The sequence below is a fragment of the Gymnoscopelus braueri genome (genome assembly GCF_963280865.1).
Source record: "Gymnoscopelus braueri genome assembly, chromosome: 5".
Classification (NCBI taxonomy): Eukaryota; Metazoa; Chordata; class Actinopteri; order Myctophiformes; family Myctophidae; genus Gymnoscopelus; species Gymnoscopelus braueri.
The window spans coordinates 10,121,906-10,141,887 of record NC_137606.1 but is presented as its reverse complement, the minus strand read 5'-3'; the positions used below and the strand labels follow the sequence as shown (position 1 = coordinate 10,141,887).

At 39.1% G+C, this 19,982-nt stretch overlaps 2 protein-coding genes across 3 annotated transcripts in view; one reads left to right on the top strand and one right to left on the bottom strand.

Moving 5' to 3' along the window:
• Positions 1 to 19,982, top strand: part of LOC308085069 (beta-galactosidase-1-like protein 2) — a 75,197-nt gene that overhangs the window by 40,802 nt on the left and 14,413 nt on the right. The gene's annotated exons all lie outside the window — the stretch shown is intronic.
• LOC308085078 (galactosylgalactosylxylosylprotein 3-beta-glucuronosyltransferase 1) overlaps positions 11,254 to 19,982 on the bottom strand; it is a gene marked incomplete at both ends in the record, with an annotated part of 30,660 nt that continues 21,931 nt past the window's right edge. For both annotated transcript variants that reach the window (XM_080428138.1, XM_080428137.1), the window contains 2 exons: positions 11,254 to 11,340; positions 17,439 to 17,735. In XM_080428138.1, coding sequence (XP_080284264.1) covers positions 11,254 to 11,340; positions 17,439 to 17,735 — 384 coding nt within the window. The remainder of the gene's footprint in view (positions 11,341 to 17,438; positions 17,736 to 19,982) is intronic.

Below are 19,982 nucleotides of genomic sequence, written 5' to 3'. Positions count from 1 at the left end.
TCGCTGCTTACAGCTCCTTTTCTCCCCGCCAACCAGGCTAGTGCTGACATTTCAATACATTACTTTTGGTGAAGACATCTTATTCATTTTACTTTTTTATTTTTTCAGCCAACGTAATAATTGTTTTATTTAATAGAATAACAATAGTTTATATAAATAAATGACCCACACTCATAAGTGACATTAGTGTGATAATACATTATATTTGTCTTTGTCTCTGTTTTAAATGATCTTTCCGTGCTTGTATTATTATTCGAAAAAACACAGTGGTGGAAAGTACTGTACTTAACACATTGGGTGCCAGAGGTTTATTAAAATATTATACGTTGAGTGCCTGCATTTCTTCCATCCACTTGCGTTATACGTTTCGTGCTGTGAGAAGCCCCGACGCGGAAGTGCATGTAAACAAAGCGTGCGTGCGAGACGGCGGAGGGTCCCGACTAACGCCTGGAACAATAATATTTCCAACGCGATCCTCCATTGCAGCGTGATCGCCGATCGAAAACGGCTCGTTTCCACCACATTAAAAAGAAATGAAGATATTAAGCTTTTAGTCAAGGAGATAACATTGAAAACGCCGACCGGAAGGATTTTTGACATGGAGCCACATCCAGCCTCTTCTTCTCAGAAACTCCTTGGGTGATGTCAAAGTTTCGTTTTAGCACCCCACGTGGCCCACATGTATAAAAATAGAATTGGGTCAAAAACGGTCCGGACCGTTTTCGGCACTTCTCGTTTGGACCCTCAAAAACGGTCCGGACCGTTTTTGGCATTCAATGTGTTAAGTACAATTTTGAGGTATTTGGACTTTACTTGAGTATTTCCAATTTCTAATACTTTTACTCCACTACATCTCAGAGGCAAATATTGTACTTTTACTCCACTACAATTATTTGAAAACTTTAGTTACTTTGTAGATTTTGATTATTATTACAAAACATACATTAACCACTTCAGCCCTACACACAATTCGGCCATTTGAAAATAGCCAAGCTCACAATGCGTTGCGATGTGACGCATTGTAAGCTATTTTAAAAATATTTTTATACATTTGAAAACTTGAAATTTTCAAAAAATTCTGCATAATGAGTACTTTTGGTCCTTAAAGTACATTTTACGCCAATACTTTTGTACTTTTACTCAAGTACATTTGAATTCCGGAATTTTACTTGTAACAGACTATTTCTATATTGCAATTTGCAGTATTGATACTTTTTCCACCACTGGAAAAACATATGCTGATTTAAATCTGGTTTGACTGCTTGGTCATTGGCCAACATCGGCTTTTCTGATTAGATCAATGAGCCCCCTGCCAAGAGGTGAAGATCACGGGTGGTATCTTTAATCTGTTACTTGTAGCTCAATGCCTTCCTATTGGATGTTGTAGATACTAGTGGGCAGACTTGGAAAGCAGAGTGGAAATAGCATACTGCACCATTTACCACAGTACGGCAATGGACTTATTTATTTGGTAACTGCCTGATTCTTGTATACTTACCAATATGTATTTTATTGTAAGTAGGGCTGTCACGATTACAAAGTTAAGTTGACGATTAATTGTCACTCAAATAATCACTATTAAAACGATTTAATTGTGTGTTTGGCATTGAACATTGGATATATTGGACATATGAATACAAATGTAATTTCTGTTTGCGTTTTTAGGCTTTGTAATACAAAATTGCACAGGGCAGATATGAGGGCTTAAATATTCAAAGAAATTACTGACATAGTTAATAGTAAGATAATAATGTAAAAATTGCAGAAATAGTTGATCTACAAGCTTACAATGTGCCACGAAGTGACGCGTTGTAAGCTTGTAGATGTGCTATTTCGGCTTTTTTTAAATATATTTAAAATATGTGAACATTTTTCAAAATGGAAACGATTATGCAAAAATAATTGCGGTTATCTCAAATAATTGCGATTAGACGATTTTGTAATAATTGTGACAGGCCTAATTGTAAGTACCGTCCAGCTGTCTTCAATGTTTTTTCAGCCCAAAGACTCCCTTAGCTGACAGACAGATGAAGCAGGGACCCCCCTACTGCATATTGTATAACATTGTGTTGCAGATTAAACTTCGATTTCATAAATAGCGTCATATTAGACTTGTTTGACAGTAATATCATGTTGGATTCATGTTAATGTGGATTTTCAGACATTTAACCACTTAAACCCTCAATACTTAGTAAACTTTCACTCTGTTCTTTTCCCTCTACACCAAACCCTTTTTGACAAAAACAGCCGATCTGCAAGCTCACAACGCCTCACGCTGCGAGGCGATCCTATCACACAAAGATTTGGCGGCCCCCCTGTAGTAACTATGTGGACCCCCTAGGGGTCCCCGGACCCCCTGTTGAAGACCCTTGCCATACACAATAATGTGGTGCGCTTAATATAAATCTACCTTGTATTTTCTGCATTTTTTAAAATTATATTCTGACACAGTTTTATTGTGTAGAGCAGTACTTTTCCATAGGTTGAAACACCAGAATAAGGCCAATATAAAGTGGAGAGTTACAGGAGAGATGTAAAGGAAATGACAAACTGGAACCAAACCTATAGCACATAGCAAGCCTGTGGGATGGGTTGAGTTAAAACATGGCCAACCAAATGTCCATTTTAACCCATTGATGAACATTATTTCATTACCATTTTCAACCACTACTGTGGACATGCTATGAAAGACAAAAGATATATGATTTTGAGAAGAAAACAAAAATGGATATAAAGATATACATTGTAATAGAAAGAAACGGATCAGGTAGCTTTCAGTTGTTTGTTTATTTATTTTTTTCAATTCAACTTTATAATGGTCTCTCTCTCTCTCTCTGAGACAGAGATCCACTGTGGCAAATGAATAATCTTGAGATTTACATGCAGAAGTGAGAAATACATAAAGGCGGGCGGATGATGAGGGTGGGTTTATGAGCAAAGGCAGGAGTTGTGTAGTGTGACGTTGCCTTTAGAGAATGACCAATGACCATTTGACCACATTTACTACTGAATAATCTGGACTACCAAAGCTGTTTGTCGCTTTGACTATATGGAACGCTGCTTGGCGAGTGCTACAGTAAATATTGCCCTGGTGGTTTCTGGGTTTGGTTTGCTGCATTCAGAGAGTGGAACAGTGTTAGAATTGTTATATTTAATGGTATATCGCACCAGCGTAATTTAGGAGTTGACGGTTCAGACCAGTGGTGGAAAGTAACTAAGTACATGTACTCAAGTACTGTACTTAAGTACAATTTTGAGGTATTTGTACTTTACTTGAGTATTTCCAATGTCCAATACTTTTACTTCTACTCCACTACATCTCAGAGGCAAATATTGTACTTTTACTCCAGTACAATTATTTGAAAACTTTAGTTACTTTGTAGATTTAGATTATTATTACAACATATATATTAACCACTTCAGCCCTATATACTGTGTGTATATATATATATATATTTCGGCCATTTGAAAATAGCTGATCTACAAGCTCACAATGCGTCTCATCGGGACGCATTGTAAGCTTGTAGATCGGCTATTTTCAAAAGATTTTTATACTTTTTGAAAACTTGAAATGGGACATGCTGCATAATGAGTACTTGTACTTGTGGTACTTTAAGTACATTTTGATGCCAATACTTTTGTACTTTTACTCAAGTAAATGCAGAACTAATACTTGTAACAGAGTATTTCTACATTGCCGTATTGATACTTTAAGTAAAATATTTGAGTACTTTTTCCACCACTGGTTCAGACTATTCTAACTCCTATCAGCCTACAGTATATACCTCAAGAAACAATGTAAGCACAACATCAGGACATGTGAAAACAAATTGTGTTTCGTTGATACTGCTAACCTGCTATGGGCAGTCTGTGGGCAAAGGGGCAAAAACATCACTTATAATTCAGTCATACAGGACATACATTCTTGAAATAAATACATAAATAAATATATTACGTTAGATTTTTATATATATATAAATAAAGGGCGAGCTGAATTGATTGATTTCATATAATAGAACAGATCAAACGGACAATATAAGTCTGTCTAATGATCTCCATGGCACATCCTTTCCACGACCCCCAGTCTCAGGAATTCGATATGAAAACAGCCAGGATGTCACAGAATCTTAACACAGTCATTGTTTGCAACAGTGTTATTATTATTATTATTATATCCCAAGCGCAAAGCCGTAATAACACGGTATTTCCAGTTTGATGAACTCAAAGGCAGTAACATCTTTGTAACTTTTCGTGATTCAGTGTCTCTATTTCTGGGGAAAGGGGGAATTTGAACCGAGAAACCCTTGGCCACGCTTCAGTAGGTCTTGACAACTGAACTATCTCCTCAAAGGAAAACATCTTTTCCCTTGGTTGTGTGTGGTATTCTCTCTCTCTCACTCGTTCAAGTGTAGCTAACACTAGTGCCGGGGGCAATGCTATAGATAAGAGCTGCTAGCGTGTATTGTACTAGGATGATGATGACTTCAAATAGAGGCAGGATTGTATTATGAGGTGTATAATATCTTCAGCTATATAACTTCATATGGATTGATCGCTAGCTTCTATTCTGGGAATTACTCTGCAGCAGTGGTGGAAAGTAACTAAGTACATGTACTCACGTACTGTACTTAAGTAACATTTTTAGGTATTTTACTCCACTACATTTATTTGAAAACTTTAGTCGCTAGTTACTTTGTAGATTTCGATTATTATTATAAAACATACATTAACCACTTCAGCCCTATATACATTTCGGCCGTTTGAAAATAGCCGATCTACAAACTCACAATGCGTCGCGGTGCGATGATAGGCTATTTTCAAAAGATTTTGACACATTTGAAAACTTGAAATGGGACATCGTGCATAATGAGTACTTTTACTTTTGGTACTTTAAGTACATTTTGATGCCAATACTTTTGTACTTTTACTCAAGTACATTTGAAATTTTTAGTTTTACTTGTAACAGAGTATTTCTGTATTGCAGTATTGATACTTTTACTTAAGTAACACATTTTAGTACTTTTTCCACCACTGATTGATTGCTAGCTTCTATTCTGGGAATAACTCTGCAGCCCCTCCCTCTTATCGTGGCTTTCAGGCAGAAACCTTTTATGTCCTAAACTGTTACTTTCCAGGAAATGAAAAAAAGAACCTGTGTTCCCATGGATCCAATGTAATTTAGTCACAAGCTTTTTCAATGCTTTTCATTGTTCAATATGAATAGACAGACTTAACCGCTTTCAACCTGAGCTCCCTTTTCCACAAAACGTTTTTTTTTCTTTTCTTTTTATAGTGAAAATGGCAGATCTACAAGCTTACGATGCATCACATTGTGGCACATTGTGCGCTTGTAGATCGACTATCTTCGCTACTTTTGTGCTTAACTGTCATGTGACAAAGTATAAAATAGGGCAACAACCAGTGGTGGAAAGTAAGTAAGTACATTTACTTAAGGACAATTTTGAGGTAATTGTACTATTTATATTTGTACTTCAGTAATACTGCAGTATTTCCAAGATCTACAAGCTCACAATGCATTGCATCGCCACGCATTGTGAGCTTGTAGATCTGCTATTTTTCTAATGATTTTAATACATTTGAAAACTTGAAATGGGACATTCTACGTAAAGAGTACTTTTACTTTTACTACTTTAAGTACATTTTTATGCCAATACTTCTGTACTTTTACTCAAGTACATTTTGAATTCCGGACTTTTACTTGTAACAGAGTATGTCTACATTGCAGTATTGTTTCTTTTACTTAACACATGGTGAATCGTCTGGCCCTTCCTTCTCAGAATCGCCTAGGGTGATCCCAGAGCTGCTCTAGCCCCTCCCGCATGGAAATAAACGAAAAAAACAAAAAGATAAAACTCACGTATATATACGTTTTTTAGGAAAGTTGGCACTCCACGGGTGTATTTGCAAAACCGTATTAATACGGTTTTGGCACTGCATGTGTTAAGTAAAAAAATGTTGTACTTTTTCCACCACTGGGCAAGAACATACAGAGATGAAATATGGAGTTACAAGATTTGAGCCTAACAGCAACGTTTCCCCAACACTGAACACAGCAGGTAGATGATTCTAGCAACAAGACCTGGAAGGAGTCTCAATTTATGCTTCATTACACAAACCGCTCCGTTGAAAAGAACTGACAAAGAGCTTTTATTAATGCAGGAATTACTCTGCAGCAGATCATAAATTATTGTAGGCTTCATGATGTCATGTTTGTGCCAGTCTTGTCCATAAGAGCCTTTTTAGGAGCATAGATGGCATTCTACACGGGGACAGTAATATTTAGGAACTATACGATTAAGCACAAAATATTTATTTATGCAAGATATAACCAGTGGTGTAAAGTAACTACTGTAAGTACATTTACTCAAGTACTGTACTTAAGTACAATGTTGAGGTATTTTTTACTTAACTGGAGTATTTCCAATTGTCTATACTTTTACTTCTCCACTATGTCTCAATAGTGTGTGTCAGGCAAATATTGTACTTTTTACTCATTTTTACTCAATTATTTGAAAACTTTAGTTACTTTGCAGATATAAGTTATTACATTATTATAAAACATACATTAACCACTTTTGCCCTATTTTATACATAGGCTATTTGAAAATAGCCGATCTACAAGCTCACAACGCGTAGCATCGTGACATGTTGTGAGCTTGTAGATCTGCTATTTTCAAACATTTTAGTCCTTTTACATTTGGTACTTTAAGTACATTTTGATACCAATACTTTTGTACTTTTTATTCCAGACTTTTACTTGTAACCGAGTTGTAACTGGTAACTGATACTTTTACTTAAGTAAAACATCTGAGTGCTTTTTCCACCACTGGCTATAACCCCAAAGTGCAGCGCAGCAAATATTGCTCACGGTAGGCCCTCCTCATTGTATAGATGGATGCCATACCAAAATCCATGCTGCACGTTTACGTAAGCACAGGGCAGGCTTTTGATCTTCAGCTAAAAATATCTAGCATCCTTTATTTTATTTTTCATCAGTTTGAGTTTTCTAGGACGTACTATTCCTGTGGAAATGGAATTCACATATTACCGTCTTCAAACACTGAGGATGGCTTTGTTGAGTTCGCCACTGCATGATTTGCTAAGATGAGACTCAAAAGCTATTACACTTCAGACCACTTGAAAAGGACGTCATGAATACATGACTTCCTTTATATTCAGGGCCGTGCATGAATTCTAAAGGACCATTTGTTCAAGTGTCCACCATTATCAGGGTACACAGCTCTGTTTACCAGTAGCTCACAGACCTATATTATGTCTAAACAGATCTTAGTCTTTATGCATAATATGGCCTACTGTCTTTGAAAGGGAACTGGGAACATATTAAGAAAAGAGATGATTATCAATTATTATTATTGATTAGTTTTTTTAAGACAAGCTTGCAATAGCCCCGCAATACCTAAATGGTTAGTTCACCCCCAAAATGACTTATTTTCTATCGATTAGTCACCCCATGGAGACTTGAATGCATGGAGATATTTTAGTTTTTGTCACATTCCTAAGCCATTAATTTGATGACCAGCGTGTCTGATAGAAAATAAGTAATTTTTGGGGTAAACTATCCCTTTAAACTGATGGCCTTTTTTGTTGAATTCTCAACTTTAATCTTTGTTTATCGTTCTTGATGATATCTTTTGGTAGTGAACTGAAACACCGCCAACCGCCCCTCGTTTAGTCGCCAGCTTGTGTACACAAACTGCTGTTGCTCAATTTGACACTTTTCCACTGCCGTTTCACAGATTTACATACATAGAATAACCTTGTGAAAGGTAACATAATTGCTTTGGATTTAATCAGGTTTTTGATAGGATCGTTGCTGCTACAGTATGAACCTCTTGTTCAGGTGTTATGCATGTGTCATACACAACACCGGAGTTCAATTAAAATGCAACAGACAGAAGTGTGATATCGTGCTGTTACTTGTTCCATGTGCGGGAAACTGTTGAACCTGTGCCTTGTAATGTGTCAGTGACACATACAAAATAAAAATAAACTAACCAAACATTGTTCTTTTTTACATAAATACGGTAATTACATTGCCCCTTCATTTATAACCAAGACAACCGTACCACTGGTCCTCTGATTGTTCTTGTTTTAATTTAATATATACATATGTTGCCACCAAAAGTACATTGTCCAAGTTGTTTTTAAGTGCTAAATCGACTGTTGGGATTTTGATGTTTACATGTGGGCTTTTAGGCCAACAAGCATAAAGTTACATATCCACTGGGAGCTGGCGTCTGTTATTTTCAGTGGTAAAGGGAGGCGGGTTGCTGCACATTGCTGATTGCACTGAGAGCTCAGTGCGTTTTCAGCACTTGGAACAGTGAGCATTCAAAACGAATAAGATTTCAACTTTTATGCATAAGAGCACTTCACCTCACACAGCCTTCTCAGTTGCTTTTCAAGAAGAGCCATGGAGCCTGGACTCCTTCCCCCCTAGCATCTGTTTAGTGCAGTGGTTTCTCAACCTTTTCAGGCTGTGACCCCCCAAAATAATCATATTTGAACTGGGGACCCCCCAAAATAATCATATTTGTTGAACTGGGGACCCCCCAAAATAATCATATTTGTTGAACTGGGGACCCCCCAAAATAATCATATTTGAACTGGGGACCCCCCACCCTGACAAGCACTTGGAATTGTAGGAGTTGAGGCATTACATTTAGTTTGACTCAGTTCCACAGATAAATGTTGTGAAAATAGCAGATCTACAAGCAACGTGTTGCATGGCGTTGTGAGCTTGTAGATCTGCTATTTAAAAAAAAAATTGCTTCTTATATAATTTGACAATTTGGCCAATGTTTTGACCAGTTTTTATAGTATAGTTTGTTGATTACTTTTGATGCAGTAATGGTTTCATTTCTTTTTTTTTGTATTGGGTATTAAAAGTCCTTAAATTATCACTTTACTGTCATTGGGGACGCCCCTGGGGGTCCCGACCCACAGGTTGAGAACCACTGGTTTAGTGTCACTAAAAAAGAGGTGCCACAGACAGCGTCCATCTCAGACAGCAGTTTCCTTTTCAAGGGTAAATGGACAGCTTGAATGCATCATGTATGATAATGTGAAATGGATAATGTCAACCTAAGCGTTAAATGTAGGCAAGAGTCAGTAGTATTTATAACTAGCAAGTAAAATGCATGTAAACACCCAAAAAACTATTAAATTAAGTTAAAGCAAACATTGTTTTTTTTTCTTATTTTTTTGTCATACAAAAAGGACATTCTTTCCCTTTTTTTGAATCTGTGGATGCAGGGAAATAAAGTCGTCCAAAAATGTCCTCGTAGCCGTGACACTGTCCCAGACTAATGGCGGAGACCACATCCACACATCCAGCACCAACACACACATTAACCCATTAAGACCGAGAACGCATCTGTGTGTCATTTTTATATTTCTTTGGCTATTCAAAAATAGCAGATATACAAGCTCATAGCGCGGCACCGAGTGCCACACTATGAGCTTGTAGTTCTGCTAATTTTGAAAAATCGTGATTTTTTATTTGTTGCAAATCTTGGAATATATATATTTTTAAAGCCAACATTTGTAAAATGTTTAGTTCCAGGGACTCCCAGAAGCAAAGGTTCACAAATTCACAAATGTCTGCTTAATAAAAAAAGAAATTCAAATAGTTGCACAAATTTTCATGATTTTTCAAAAATAGCAGATCTACAAGCTCATAGCGCGTCACTCGGTGCCGCGCTATGAACTTGTAGATCTGCTATTTTTGAATAGCCCAAAGACATCTAAAAATACCACACGGATGCGCTCCCGGTCTTTTAATTGGGTTAAAACTGAGGTGGATCATCAGGTTTCTGTTAATTCCACCTTCCCGGCCCTCGACCGTGTGCAAATCCAGGCCCGCTCTGCTTAATGGAGGGTGTTGGAGGGGCACAGGTATCTTCTCCTTAACCAGCCGAGTCGTGCTTGCTGTTGGGTTGAATTGGCTGGTTCTTATGCGTCTCATGTAGTTGTGCTGTCTCTGTTGTACCGTGCAGGACGCAGAGCACATTATAATCCACCTCATGGAGTCTCCCTTTTCCGTCATCTGCTAGCAACGGCAACAATGGACCTGATAAATATTGCCGTCTTGTACTATTCTGTGCTTTAATATGATACATTTGTACAGTTTTAATCCCGATATTAAGAGTGTTTAGATGCAGTCAAGAGAGGATTAGATCCCCCACACACATTCCAAAGGCAGTCTTTTTGCCGACGTCATTAAGACGCTAGCGCTGAGAGAAAGCGAGAGAGAGTGAGGAAATCTGTCTTTTTTTTATCCCCTCTCTTTCTTCTTCTCCTTCGGTCCAAAGCCGTCACCTATGGGAGAGAATGGACAAAGCCATGCTGAGAAACGGCAAGCAGATTTAATATGGGTTATTTTATACCCCAATGGAAACAAGCCATATAGGCTTTCTTGGGTTTAAAATCCTCTTAGCAGACCTTGTATTGAACTGTGCTTTTTTTGTTGCAAACTGCTAATAAAGTATTCAATCAAACACATTCCTTTTTTCCTTTCTGCTGTGTGCATGTTGATTATGGTCAGTAGCTGCTGTAATTGAATGAGACCAGAACATCAACTACACTGATTATACAATAACATTACAACGCCTGCTCTGTTGAGACTGATCAGGTGAATCCTGCTAAAACCTTTTGATCACTAATTGATTTCAGTTAACAATCTCTTGCAATAATTGTATGGGGACAGGCTAAAGAAGAGTTCTTGTCTTCAGAGTAGAATTAATTAAAGTAGGTGCAACTTAAAGGGATAGTTCACCCTGAAAATGACTTCTTTCTATCGATTAGTCACTCCATTGGAGACTTAAATTTAGTTTTTGTCGCATTCCTAAGCCAATAATTTGATGACCAGCGGACCGGTAGGCAGCGGTTCCGGTAGGAGATACAAAGGAGACTCTTTGTGTCTCCTACCGGAACCGCTGCCGGTCATCAAATTATTGGAATGTGACAAAAACCAAAAAATATCCATGAATTCAAGTCTCCATGGGGTGATTAATCGATATAATTTTTTTTTTTGGGGTGAACTATCCCTTTAAAGGTTTAAAAGATTGTAAACAGAGTAGCTGTGCTTAAATATGGAGGGAAAAGGGTTGTAAACACAGGAATTCCTTCCCCTTTATTCTCAAGTGAAAATGGATGCTCAATTTATTGTTTGTTATCCTCTGTAATTACCATTTTCAGGTGGAAAAACGGTCAAATCTCCACATTGGGGTCTGTGAATCCTTTCTTTCCCTCATTAACGAGGACTGGTTTCTCTGTTCTCGTGTGCCAAACAAGTATCTGGTGGGAGGAGAAAAAAAACAACAACAACACAAACACACGCATCACAAAACAAAATTAGCGACACGCAGCATTTCTAACGAGGATTCATAGCACTCTATGCAGGTGCTCCTTTTAACTCATTCACTGCCAGAACTTTATTTTTTTGCGTTTGCCCACTGCCAGAGATTTTTAATTAAAAAAAAAAGTACTCAGGAGCCGAGATACAAAATGTTTAAGTTTTAAGTTAACAAGGAAGTGGATGGGAGTTTAGATCTTCAACAAATCATATCTCCTTGGTCTTTAGGTTAAAAATTAAATAAATAAATAAGAAAAGAAAAAAAAATTAAAAGTCGTTTTAGTCGTTCTTGGCAGAGGGGGCTTAAAGGACAAAAGTCGTTTTAGTCGTTCTAGGCAGGGAATGAGTTGCTCAGCTGTGCCTGGATGTTCTTGCCAGTGTTATAGCTCCCAATTAGCTGCCAGGGAAGCAGGCTTGTGTAATTCCAAAGAGCTACTTTAGCCCAATAAGACCGGGAACGCATACTGTGTCATTTTTAGATTTATTTGGCTATCGAAAAATAGCAGATCTACAAGCTCATAGCGCGGCACCGAGTGCCGCGCCACGAGCTTGTAGATCTGCTATTTTTTGAAAAATCTTGAAAATGTGTGCAAATCTTGCTTCTGGGGGGGGGGGGAGGGGGGGTCCCCTGGAACAACATATTTTGAGATGGGGGGTCCGCGGCCAAATACAGATCATTTTGGGGGGTCCTTGACATGAAAAAAGTTTGAGGACCACTGATATTATAGCAACATCAGTTTTTTTCAAAAAACTGTTAGGATTTAGAAGACATTTGTAGAATCCCCCCAGAAGCAAAGATTTGAGTTAAAATGTTCGCTTTAAAACATATAATTGCTTATTCATATAGATTTCCAAACATTTTCACAATTTTTCTAGAAATAGAAATACAAGCTCATAGCTACGAGCTTGTAGATCAGCTATTTTTTAATAGCTCAAAGAAATCAAAAAATGACACACATGCTTTCCCGGTCTTAAGGGGTTAGATAGTGTGCACTCTGCATCAATAGAGAGCACACATAGTATATAAAGACAGCAACACTGCACCAGCAACATGAAGACGTTTGCTGCCGTTCCCCTTTGCTCTGTGTACATACTGTAGTCCTCTTCTATCCATAGAATAATGGCTGTCTTTCACCGAGAACCCATTAAAAATGACTCCATATGTATGGCACACTATAGCTTGTAACACTGTTGTGGCTCTTCTTTACAAGTCTTGACTGCAATATACTGTACTTCTTTTTGTCTGTGTAATATACAGGGGCCAATGGAGAACCTGTGGGAGTGGGATGATTTGGCCCCGGAGAGCGAAAACATGAACGTGAGCGAGGGGAATGGGATGATGGGTTGGTGGAGGAGTATAGCGGAGCCGCCCGGGGGGAGGGGATGCTGTTGGTGGTGGCGGCGGGGCATTAACCCTTTCAATACGGGAACGTGTCATTTTAGATTTTTTAGCTATAACCGCTATTTTATACTCGGGGCTATTCAAAAATAGCAGATCTACAAGCTCATAGCGCGGCACTTTAATCGTGAAAATGTTTGCAAATATTTGAATATATATTTTTTTGAAAGCGGAAATTTGTAACTCAAATCTTTGTTTCCGGGGGAATTCTAAAAAAAACAAAAACAGTTTTTTGAAAAAACGTATGTTGCTATAATCAGTGGTTCTAAACGTTTTCATGTCAAGGGCCACCCAGAATTATATGTATTTGGCCGCGGACCCCCCATCTCAAAATATGTTGTTCCAGGGACCCCCCCAGAAGCAAAGATTTGAGTTAAAAATTATCCCTTTAACAAATATATAGGCTATATTCAAAGATTTGCACAAATGTTCACGATTCTTTTAAAAAATAGCAGATCTACAGGCTCATAGCGCGGCACTCAGTGCCGCGCTATGAGCTTGTAGATCTGCTATGTTTGAATAGCCCAGCGTATAAAATAATGGTTAAAGCGGTTACACAGATGTGTATCCCGGATTGAATGAGTTAAAGAGCACCAAGCTCATTTCCCCTCCTCTCCTCCCTGTTGGAACAAGCTGATTCCCTTTCATCTCACCCCATGGTGTTGAATAATGCATGGCCCGGTGTTCGAGATACGCCAGGAGGAGCCCATCCACTCCCACTTTGCTCAGGTGTAGAGGAGGGCTAATCATTGCACTCACATCCGAGGGAAGGTTGTTTATAGGGAGGAGAAGTGGTCATGTACTAGACTATCCTCGCCCTCTGCCCCGTCTCTCTACGGCCTGTCCCTATAGGCCTCAACTCTGATGGGTATGACGTTTCCCCTTCCCTTAACCCATTTAGACCGGGAATGCGTGCTGTGTAAAAAAATTGCAGATCTACAAGCTCATAGCACGGCACCGAGTGCCGTGCTATGAGCTTGTAGATCTTTTTTTTGTTGTGCAAATCTTTGAATATATATTTTATATATAACATTGTTGACTCAAATCTTTGCTTCTGGGGATTCTACAAATGTCTTCTAAATCCTAACAGTTAAAACAAAAATCTGCGTGTGTGTGTGTGTGGGTGTGTGTGTGGGTGGGTGGGTGACTGGGTGGGTGACTGGGTGGGTGTGTGGGTGTATACAGTGTGGCAGTGTTGAAAGCTATAGTTACAAATAGGGGTTCCTGCCCAAAATGGGATAAAATAACTAAAATAATTAAAATGGGATAACTAATAACCTTAGTTCTACTGGATCTCTTCTCCACTAGTCCCTCCCTAACATTGTAGTATAGTTTTTATTTGTCGATGAAATTGTCAATATATTTAGTCTTAGTTTTAGACTTCATACCTTAGTTTATATTTAGTTTTTTACGAAATCAATGTGTGCGTGTGTGTGCGTGTGTGTGTGTGTGTGTGTGTGTGTGTGTGTGTGTGTGTGTGTGTGTGTGTGTGTGTGTGTGTGTGTGTGTGTGTGTGTGTGTGCATAGACATATAAAGGTAGACGCCTCATTCGGCTCTGAAGCGTCTGTATCTCGGGCGCGCTTCCTGCTGCCGCAGGGCTGCCGTGTGCGTCACACACGCGGAAGTTCGGTAGGCCAATCAGAGGCAGGTGGGGGCGGGTCATTTTGTAACCCAGCTTTTAACCCTTTAAGAGGCAGCAGCTGTGCGCAGCATCTAGTTAGTTGGAACTTGGCAAACTCCACACTCTATTTGTGAAATTCAAATAAGACATGGTCGCTTCGTGTGGAAAATGATTAGCCCGTATACAAGCGTCACGTGAACCATGGCTAGAAAATGATATGCTTCTGGTATTATTTTATCTTTATTGCCATTATGATATTCTGCTCTGTGACTTTGGAATGATATTCTTTTGGCTGTCTTGGAGTATTTGTGTTATATGTTATACTTTCAGTGCCATTAAAATATGGAACACAGACTTTTCATTTATAGTTGCTGTTTTTGGAAGAGAAAATTCTCAAATGAACAATTATTTCAGTCTTTCAAAGTTGATAGCTCTGTTCTGACCTGAATAGCTAACATGAAGGATGTTAGATAAAGGCAATTCTGCAATGTGGCCAGCATATTTCATGTAGTCTGTCAGTGAATGGAGACAAAAATATTTTGTGACTATTACTGTTACTTGAAAGTATTTTGGTATGAAAATATGCAATTTAGATGTAACCAAATATAGGCCTACGCCTACTGGATCCATAACTCCATGTCTCGCATTTGTGACAAACTTTACCGCTTGAAAATAGGTTGAAAATTCAGGGAGTTGTGATGATTTTAATTGTGGAGAGACCGTCTGCTTCAATGGACGTAAATGCATTAGAACAGTGGTTTTCAACCTTTTTCATATCAAGGTGACAAGGTCCATTATTTATTCAGCATTTGAGTCACGGACCACCGTTTGATAAGCTTTAGCCTCTCACACCCAAAACTTAGAATGTTATCATTCGATTAGATGTTGTCAAAATAACAATTATTTACGTTCTCTAATTGTGTACTTGTTTAGTAAGTAATGTAGATGTTTAACAATTTGACTCTTCTTGACAGTGTGAAATGTTATACTCAAGATTTAAAGATCTATATAAGGGTCCATTTGGTTATCAACTCTCCATCATTTAGCTGGGTATCACCTGGAACCCCCTCAAGGACCACTGGTGGTTCCCGGACCACTGGTTGAGAACCATTGCATGACAAGTCCCGGAAAAGACGCACTGTGATTGGCCAGTAGTCAACGCGCTGTGAGCGCTGTGATTGGCCAGTAGTCACTTTGAGTGGCAGGTGCAGCCGTGCAGGGCGGAAGAGCCGTGTGTATTGCGATACAAGTCGCCCCAATGAACTGCAGAGGCCAATGAGGTATCTAGGTTTCTAATATCTATGTGTGTGTGTGTGTGTGTGTGTGTGTGTGTGTGTGCGCATGTCTTATGTGGAGGTATAATGTAAAACTTATGTTTCAAGCAGGCTTGATTCATTTTCAGAAGTATAAATTATTGACACACTCCCTTCTCGTTCTGCTCTCCATGGATTGCTTTTCTTCGTAAGTAATTGGTGCGTTTGTCAACATGTGTATCTATTCCTGCTCTCTCCTCATACGTCTGCTCTTCCGTGTAAGAACAAGTGAAGGCTTAAATTATGGGTTACGTTTCAATCCTTCCTTTCAAAAAATGTAAGTTTTAGAAGGTAGTATGGATGCATTTTGCAGTCTTTTGGGTGATTCTTTTATTGTCCAATGGGCGTCGCCACCTACGAAGGCAGGCCGTTAAGCAATACTTACAAAGAAATGTAAGGATGGCCACAGATTACAAGCCTATAACCGGAACATTAAGTGTGATACTTAATGTTCTGGTCATAAATTGTCATTGCTGTTGTGAATGAACAAAGTTGTCTTATAACACGGACTGGCAAGTACTGTATGGATATTGATAACGTCATACCCATGGAGGATATCTGTAATGTTTTTTTATTACTTTTTTAACTTTGAAGAGCTTGGCCATTATTGTTTTTACAGGATGCATCAATAACTCATCTCAGCATTACTTTGTTTGGTTATCAACTTGATGCTGAAGAACCAAAACTTTAAGGTAACAACCAACAATAATGTGAAATTGCAAGGGATTTTGCGGCACCGAGTGCCACGCTATGAACTTGTAGATCTACTATTTTTTTTTATTTTAGCAAATTTGTGCAAATCTTCGAATATATATATATCTTTTTAAAGCGAACATTTGTAACTCAAAGCTTTGCTTCTGGGGAAGCAGGTTAAAAAAAAAGAAAGAAAAAAAAAAAGTTTTTTTGTGGTGCTCAAACCTTTTCATGTCAAGGACCCCCCAAAATGATATATATGTGGCTGCGGGCCCCCCATCTCAAAATATGTTGTCCCAGGGACCCCTCAAAAGCAAAGATTTGAGTTACAAATGTTTGTTTTAAAAAACATATATTCAAAGATTTGCACACATTTTCAGGATTTCTTTTTTTTTGCAGATCTACAAGCTCATAGCGCGGCACTCGGTGCCGGGCTATGAGCTTGTATATCTGCTATTATTTTAATAGCCAAAGAAATCTGAAAATTACACAGATACGTTCCCGGTCTTAATGGGTTAAAGAAAAAAGCAGTTGAGTAGAACTGGATCTGTGTGTCATCAGGTTTATCTACTCATGCAAAGTGGCATGGCAAAAAAAACAACATATTGTCGCTGTTGGGTTGAAACCTTGTATGTCCAAACTGTTTCTTTATCATTATTAATATTTAAAAAAGCTTACAGCACGCTTCATTGTGACGCATTGTGAGCTTGTAGTTCTGCTGTTCTCACTACATTTGTGCGACAGAATGAAGTAGGGCATTAATGTATTTTTCTATCCGACAGCAACGATATGTGTGTTCGTTGGATGGTGGGTGGCATGGTGTCCTGTAATAGAAAGGTTGACGGTCCAATCCCCCATGACAGCCATGTGTAATCCTGCCGAGCCTTTAAGCAAAATACTAGACCTCTTACCTCCTTAGCCGTTTGCAAATCACTGCTGATAAGCGCGTCTAAAATGCTAATGTAAGTCTAACAAATGGAGTGTGAAGAAGAAGAGAGAAGAATTAGAATTACCTTAGTGCAATTGGCTGCTTTTGGCTCCAGGTCATTGAGCGTGACCAGCTCTCGGAGCAGGCTGCTCTCCTGGTAGCCGCCCTTGACCCCCCGCAGCTTAAAGTAGGCCTGGGGCTTGAACAAGACGAGCCGCAGGTTGATGGCGAAGCCCGCCATGTCGATGGCGAACGGCCGGTGGGGATCGAACACCGTTTTCCAGCCGTAGACCTTCCCCGCCGCGTTGACCTTGGGCGACTCGTAGCGCAGGCCGCCCACGAACGCCACGGGCCACACGGAGACCTTCCGAGTCGTTCTCATCTATAGGGAGGAGGAGGAGAAGAGCGGGAAGGACGGGAAGAGAGGAGAGGAAATAAGGTGACATGAGAGGAAGAGGCGAGGAAGAGGAGTGTCACTTACTTAACCCATTTAGACCGGGAAAGAATCTGTGTAATTTTTTTGATTTATTTGACTATTTAAAAATAGCAGATCTACAAGCTCGTAGCGCGGCACTCGGAACTTGTAGATCTGCTATTTTAGAAAAATCGTGGAAAATGTGTGCAAATCTTTGTATATATGTATATATATATATATATATATATACAATATACAATCAATCAATCAATCAAACTTTATTACAGCCGAGGCCAATAGGGGACATACAAAACATTAAAAAAACATACAATAAAACATTAATATATAAAACAACTAAAAAGCACAGTAAAACACAACATTATAAAATGCACTTGTACCAATGCTTCCACATTTGGGAGCGGTATCTTACTGAGCTATGCCTTGGATTTATCATATTGATAATCACCTCATTAAGAGACCCATCAAGTCTACACTTAAAACTATAAATAAGGTTTCTCAGGAGAGCCTGAAAGGTGGTTAGACCCGAGTCACAAAAAAGCTGACTAGCACTGCCACCCCTAGGCTTCCTCAGGAGAATCCTGAGAGCGTCATTATAAGCCACCTTAAGTTTGCGTAAGCTCTCTTTTTTATATTTCACCCATAAAGGGGCAGTATACAAAGGAGTGCAGTATGCTCTAAACAAATTAATTTTAACCTCATCAGAGCAGTAGTGAAATGTTCTTACCAGCATATTAGCTTGAGCATACAACATACGTCTCTGTCTGAACATGTCAGCATCATCTTCCATCTTATCATTTATGATATGCCCCAAATATTTACAACTGTTGCACACAGTAAGGGTTTGCCCAGACAAATAGAAAACAGGAAAAGTACTCCTTGGTCCTGCAGATCATTACCACAGTCTTTTTGGCATTGTACTTCACGTCAAACTCCATAATCGGAGCAAATGTTAAGTAGCTCCTGAAACCCAGCACTACTAGGGGATACAATGGCCAAATCATCGGCATACATAAAATGATTGACCAGGGTGTTACCTATCATGCAACCAGTCCTAGCCCCTCCCAAACTTGACAGGTCGTCCATATATAGGTTAAAGAAGGCAGGGGATAAAAGCCCCCCCTGCCTAACCCCATTGCCTACACCGAAGGGAGAGGATATACTATTCCCCCATTTCACTCTCATACTTTGTTTGGCATACCAGTAAGCCAGGATGCGTATGATGCATCCAGGCACACCCCTCTGATTAAGTTTGACAAAGAGTTTGTGATGATTAATACGATCAAAAGCCTAAGACGCATCAATAAAACCTATCAGCATAGTAGAGCCATGTCTTCTGTATGTTTACAGCCTCTTTTAAGGCATATATACATAAGTCTGTACTGTGTTTAGCCTTAAAACCAAATTGGTTGTCTGTGGTGGAGATAAAAACACTTATCCTATCCAGTAGGATCCTTTCAAGTACTTTAGACAAAATGCTGGCTAGGGCAATGGGTCTATAATTAGCCATACTCCCAACCTTGCCCGCCTTGTCCTTAATGACAGGCACGAGGGTGACTGTGAGCATGGAATCTGGTAGGATCCCATGTGTTATCAGTCCTGTAAGGCAGATTGACAGCAGTGCTGCAACTCTAGGGCTGGCTAGCTTTAGGTGCTCAGCACTAATGTTATCTATGCCACATGCTTTTTTATCAGCTAATTGTCTAATAGCTAGATAGATCTCATTTGGGCTGAAGTGTACTCCACCCTCATCTAACTTACCTATATAATATGGTTCACTCTTTACACAGTTGAACAGAGCAGCATAATGCTGCCTCCATAACTCAGTTATGTTTTCTGTACCTGAAACACCATCAATATTGCAGTACTGCTTTAGACCTATTTATATTTTTAACCTCTTTCCAAAAGCCATTGGCATTATTACTTAACAGTTTCCCAGCCATAGAATCAGCTCTCATGGTTTGCTCATGCTTTCCCACAAAACGCACTGCCTGCTTATACATGGCATTAGTTAACTTTTTATACATAAGTTCAGGCCCCTGTCTAGGTTTCTCAGCAATAACCCAGGCCCTATGGGCCGCCTTAGCTTCTTCATGGTGGCTAGCAACATACATGTTCCAACCCGGCTTGATGTTTTTAGACCTTCTAGGGTGAGAGAGTAGGGGCCTGCTGGCCACTGAGAGAGCATCAACTATA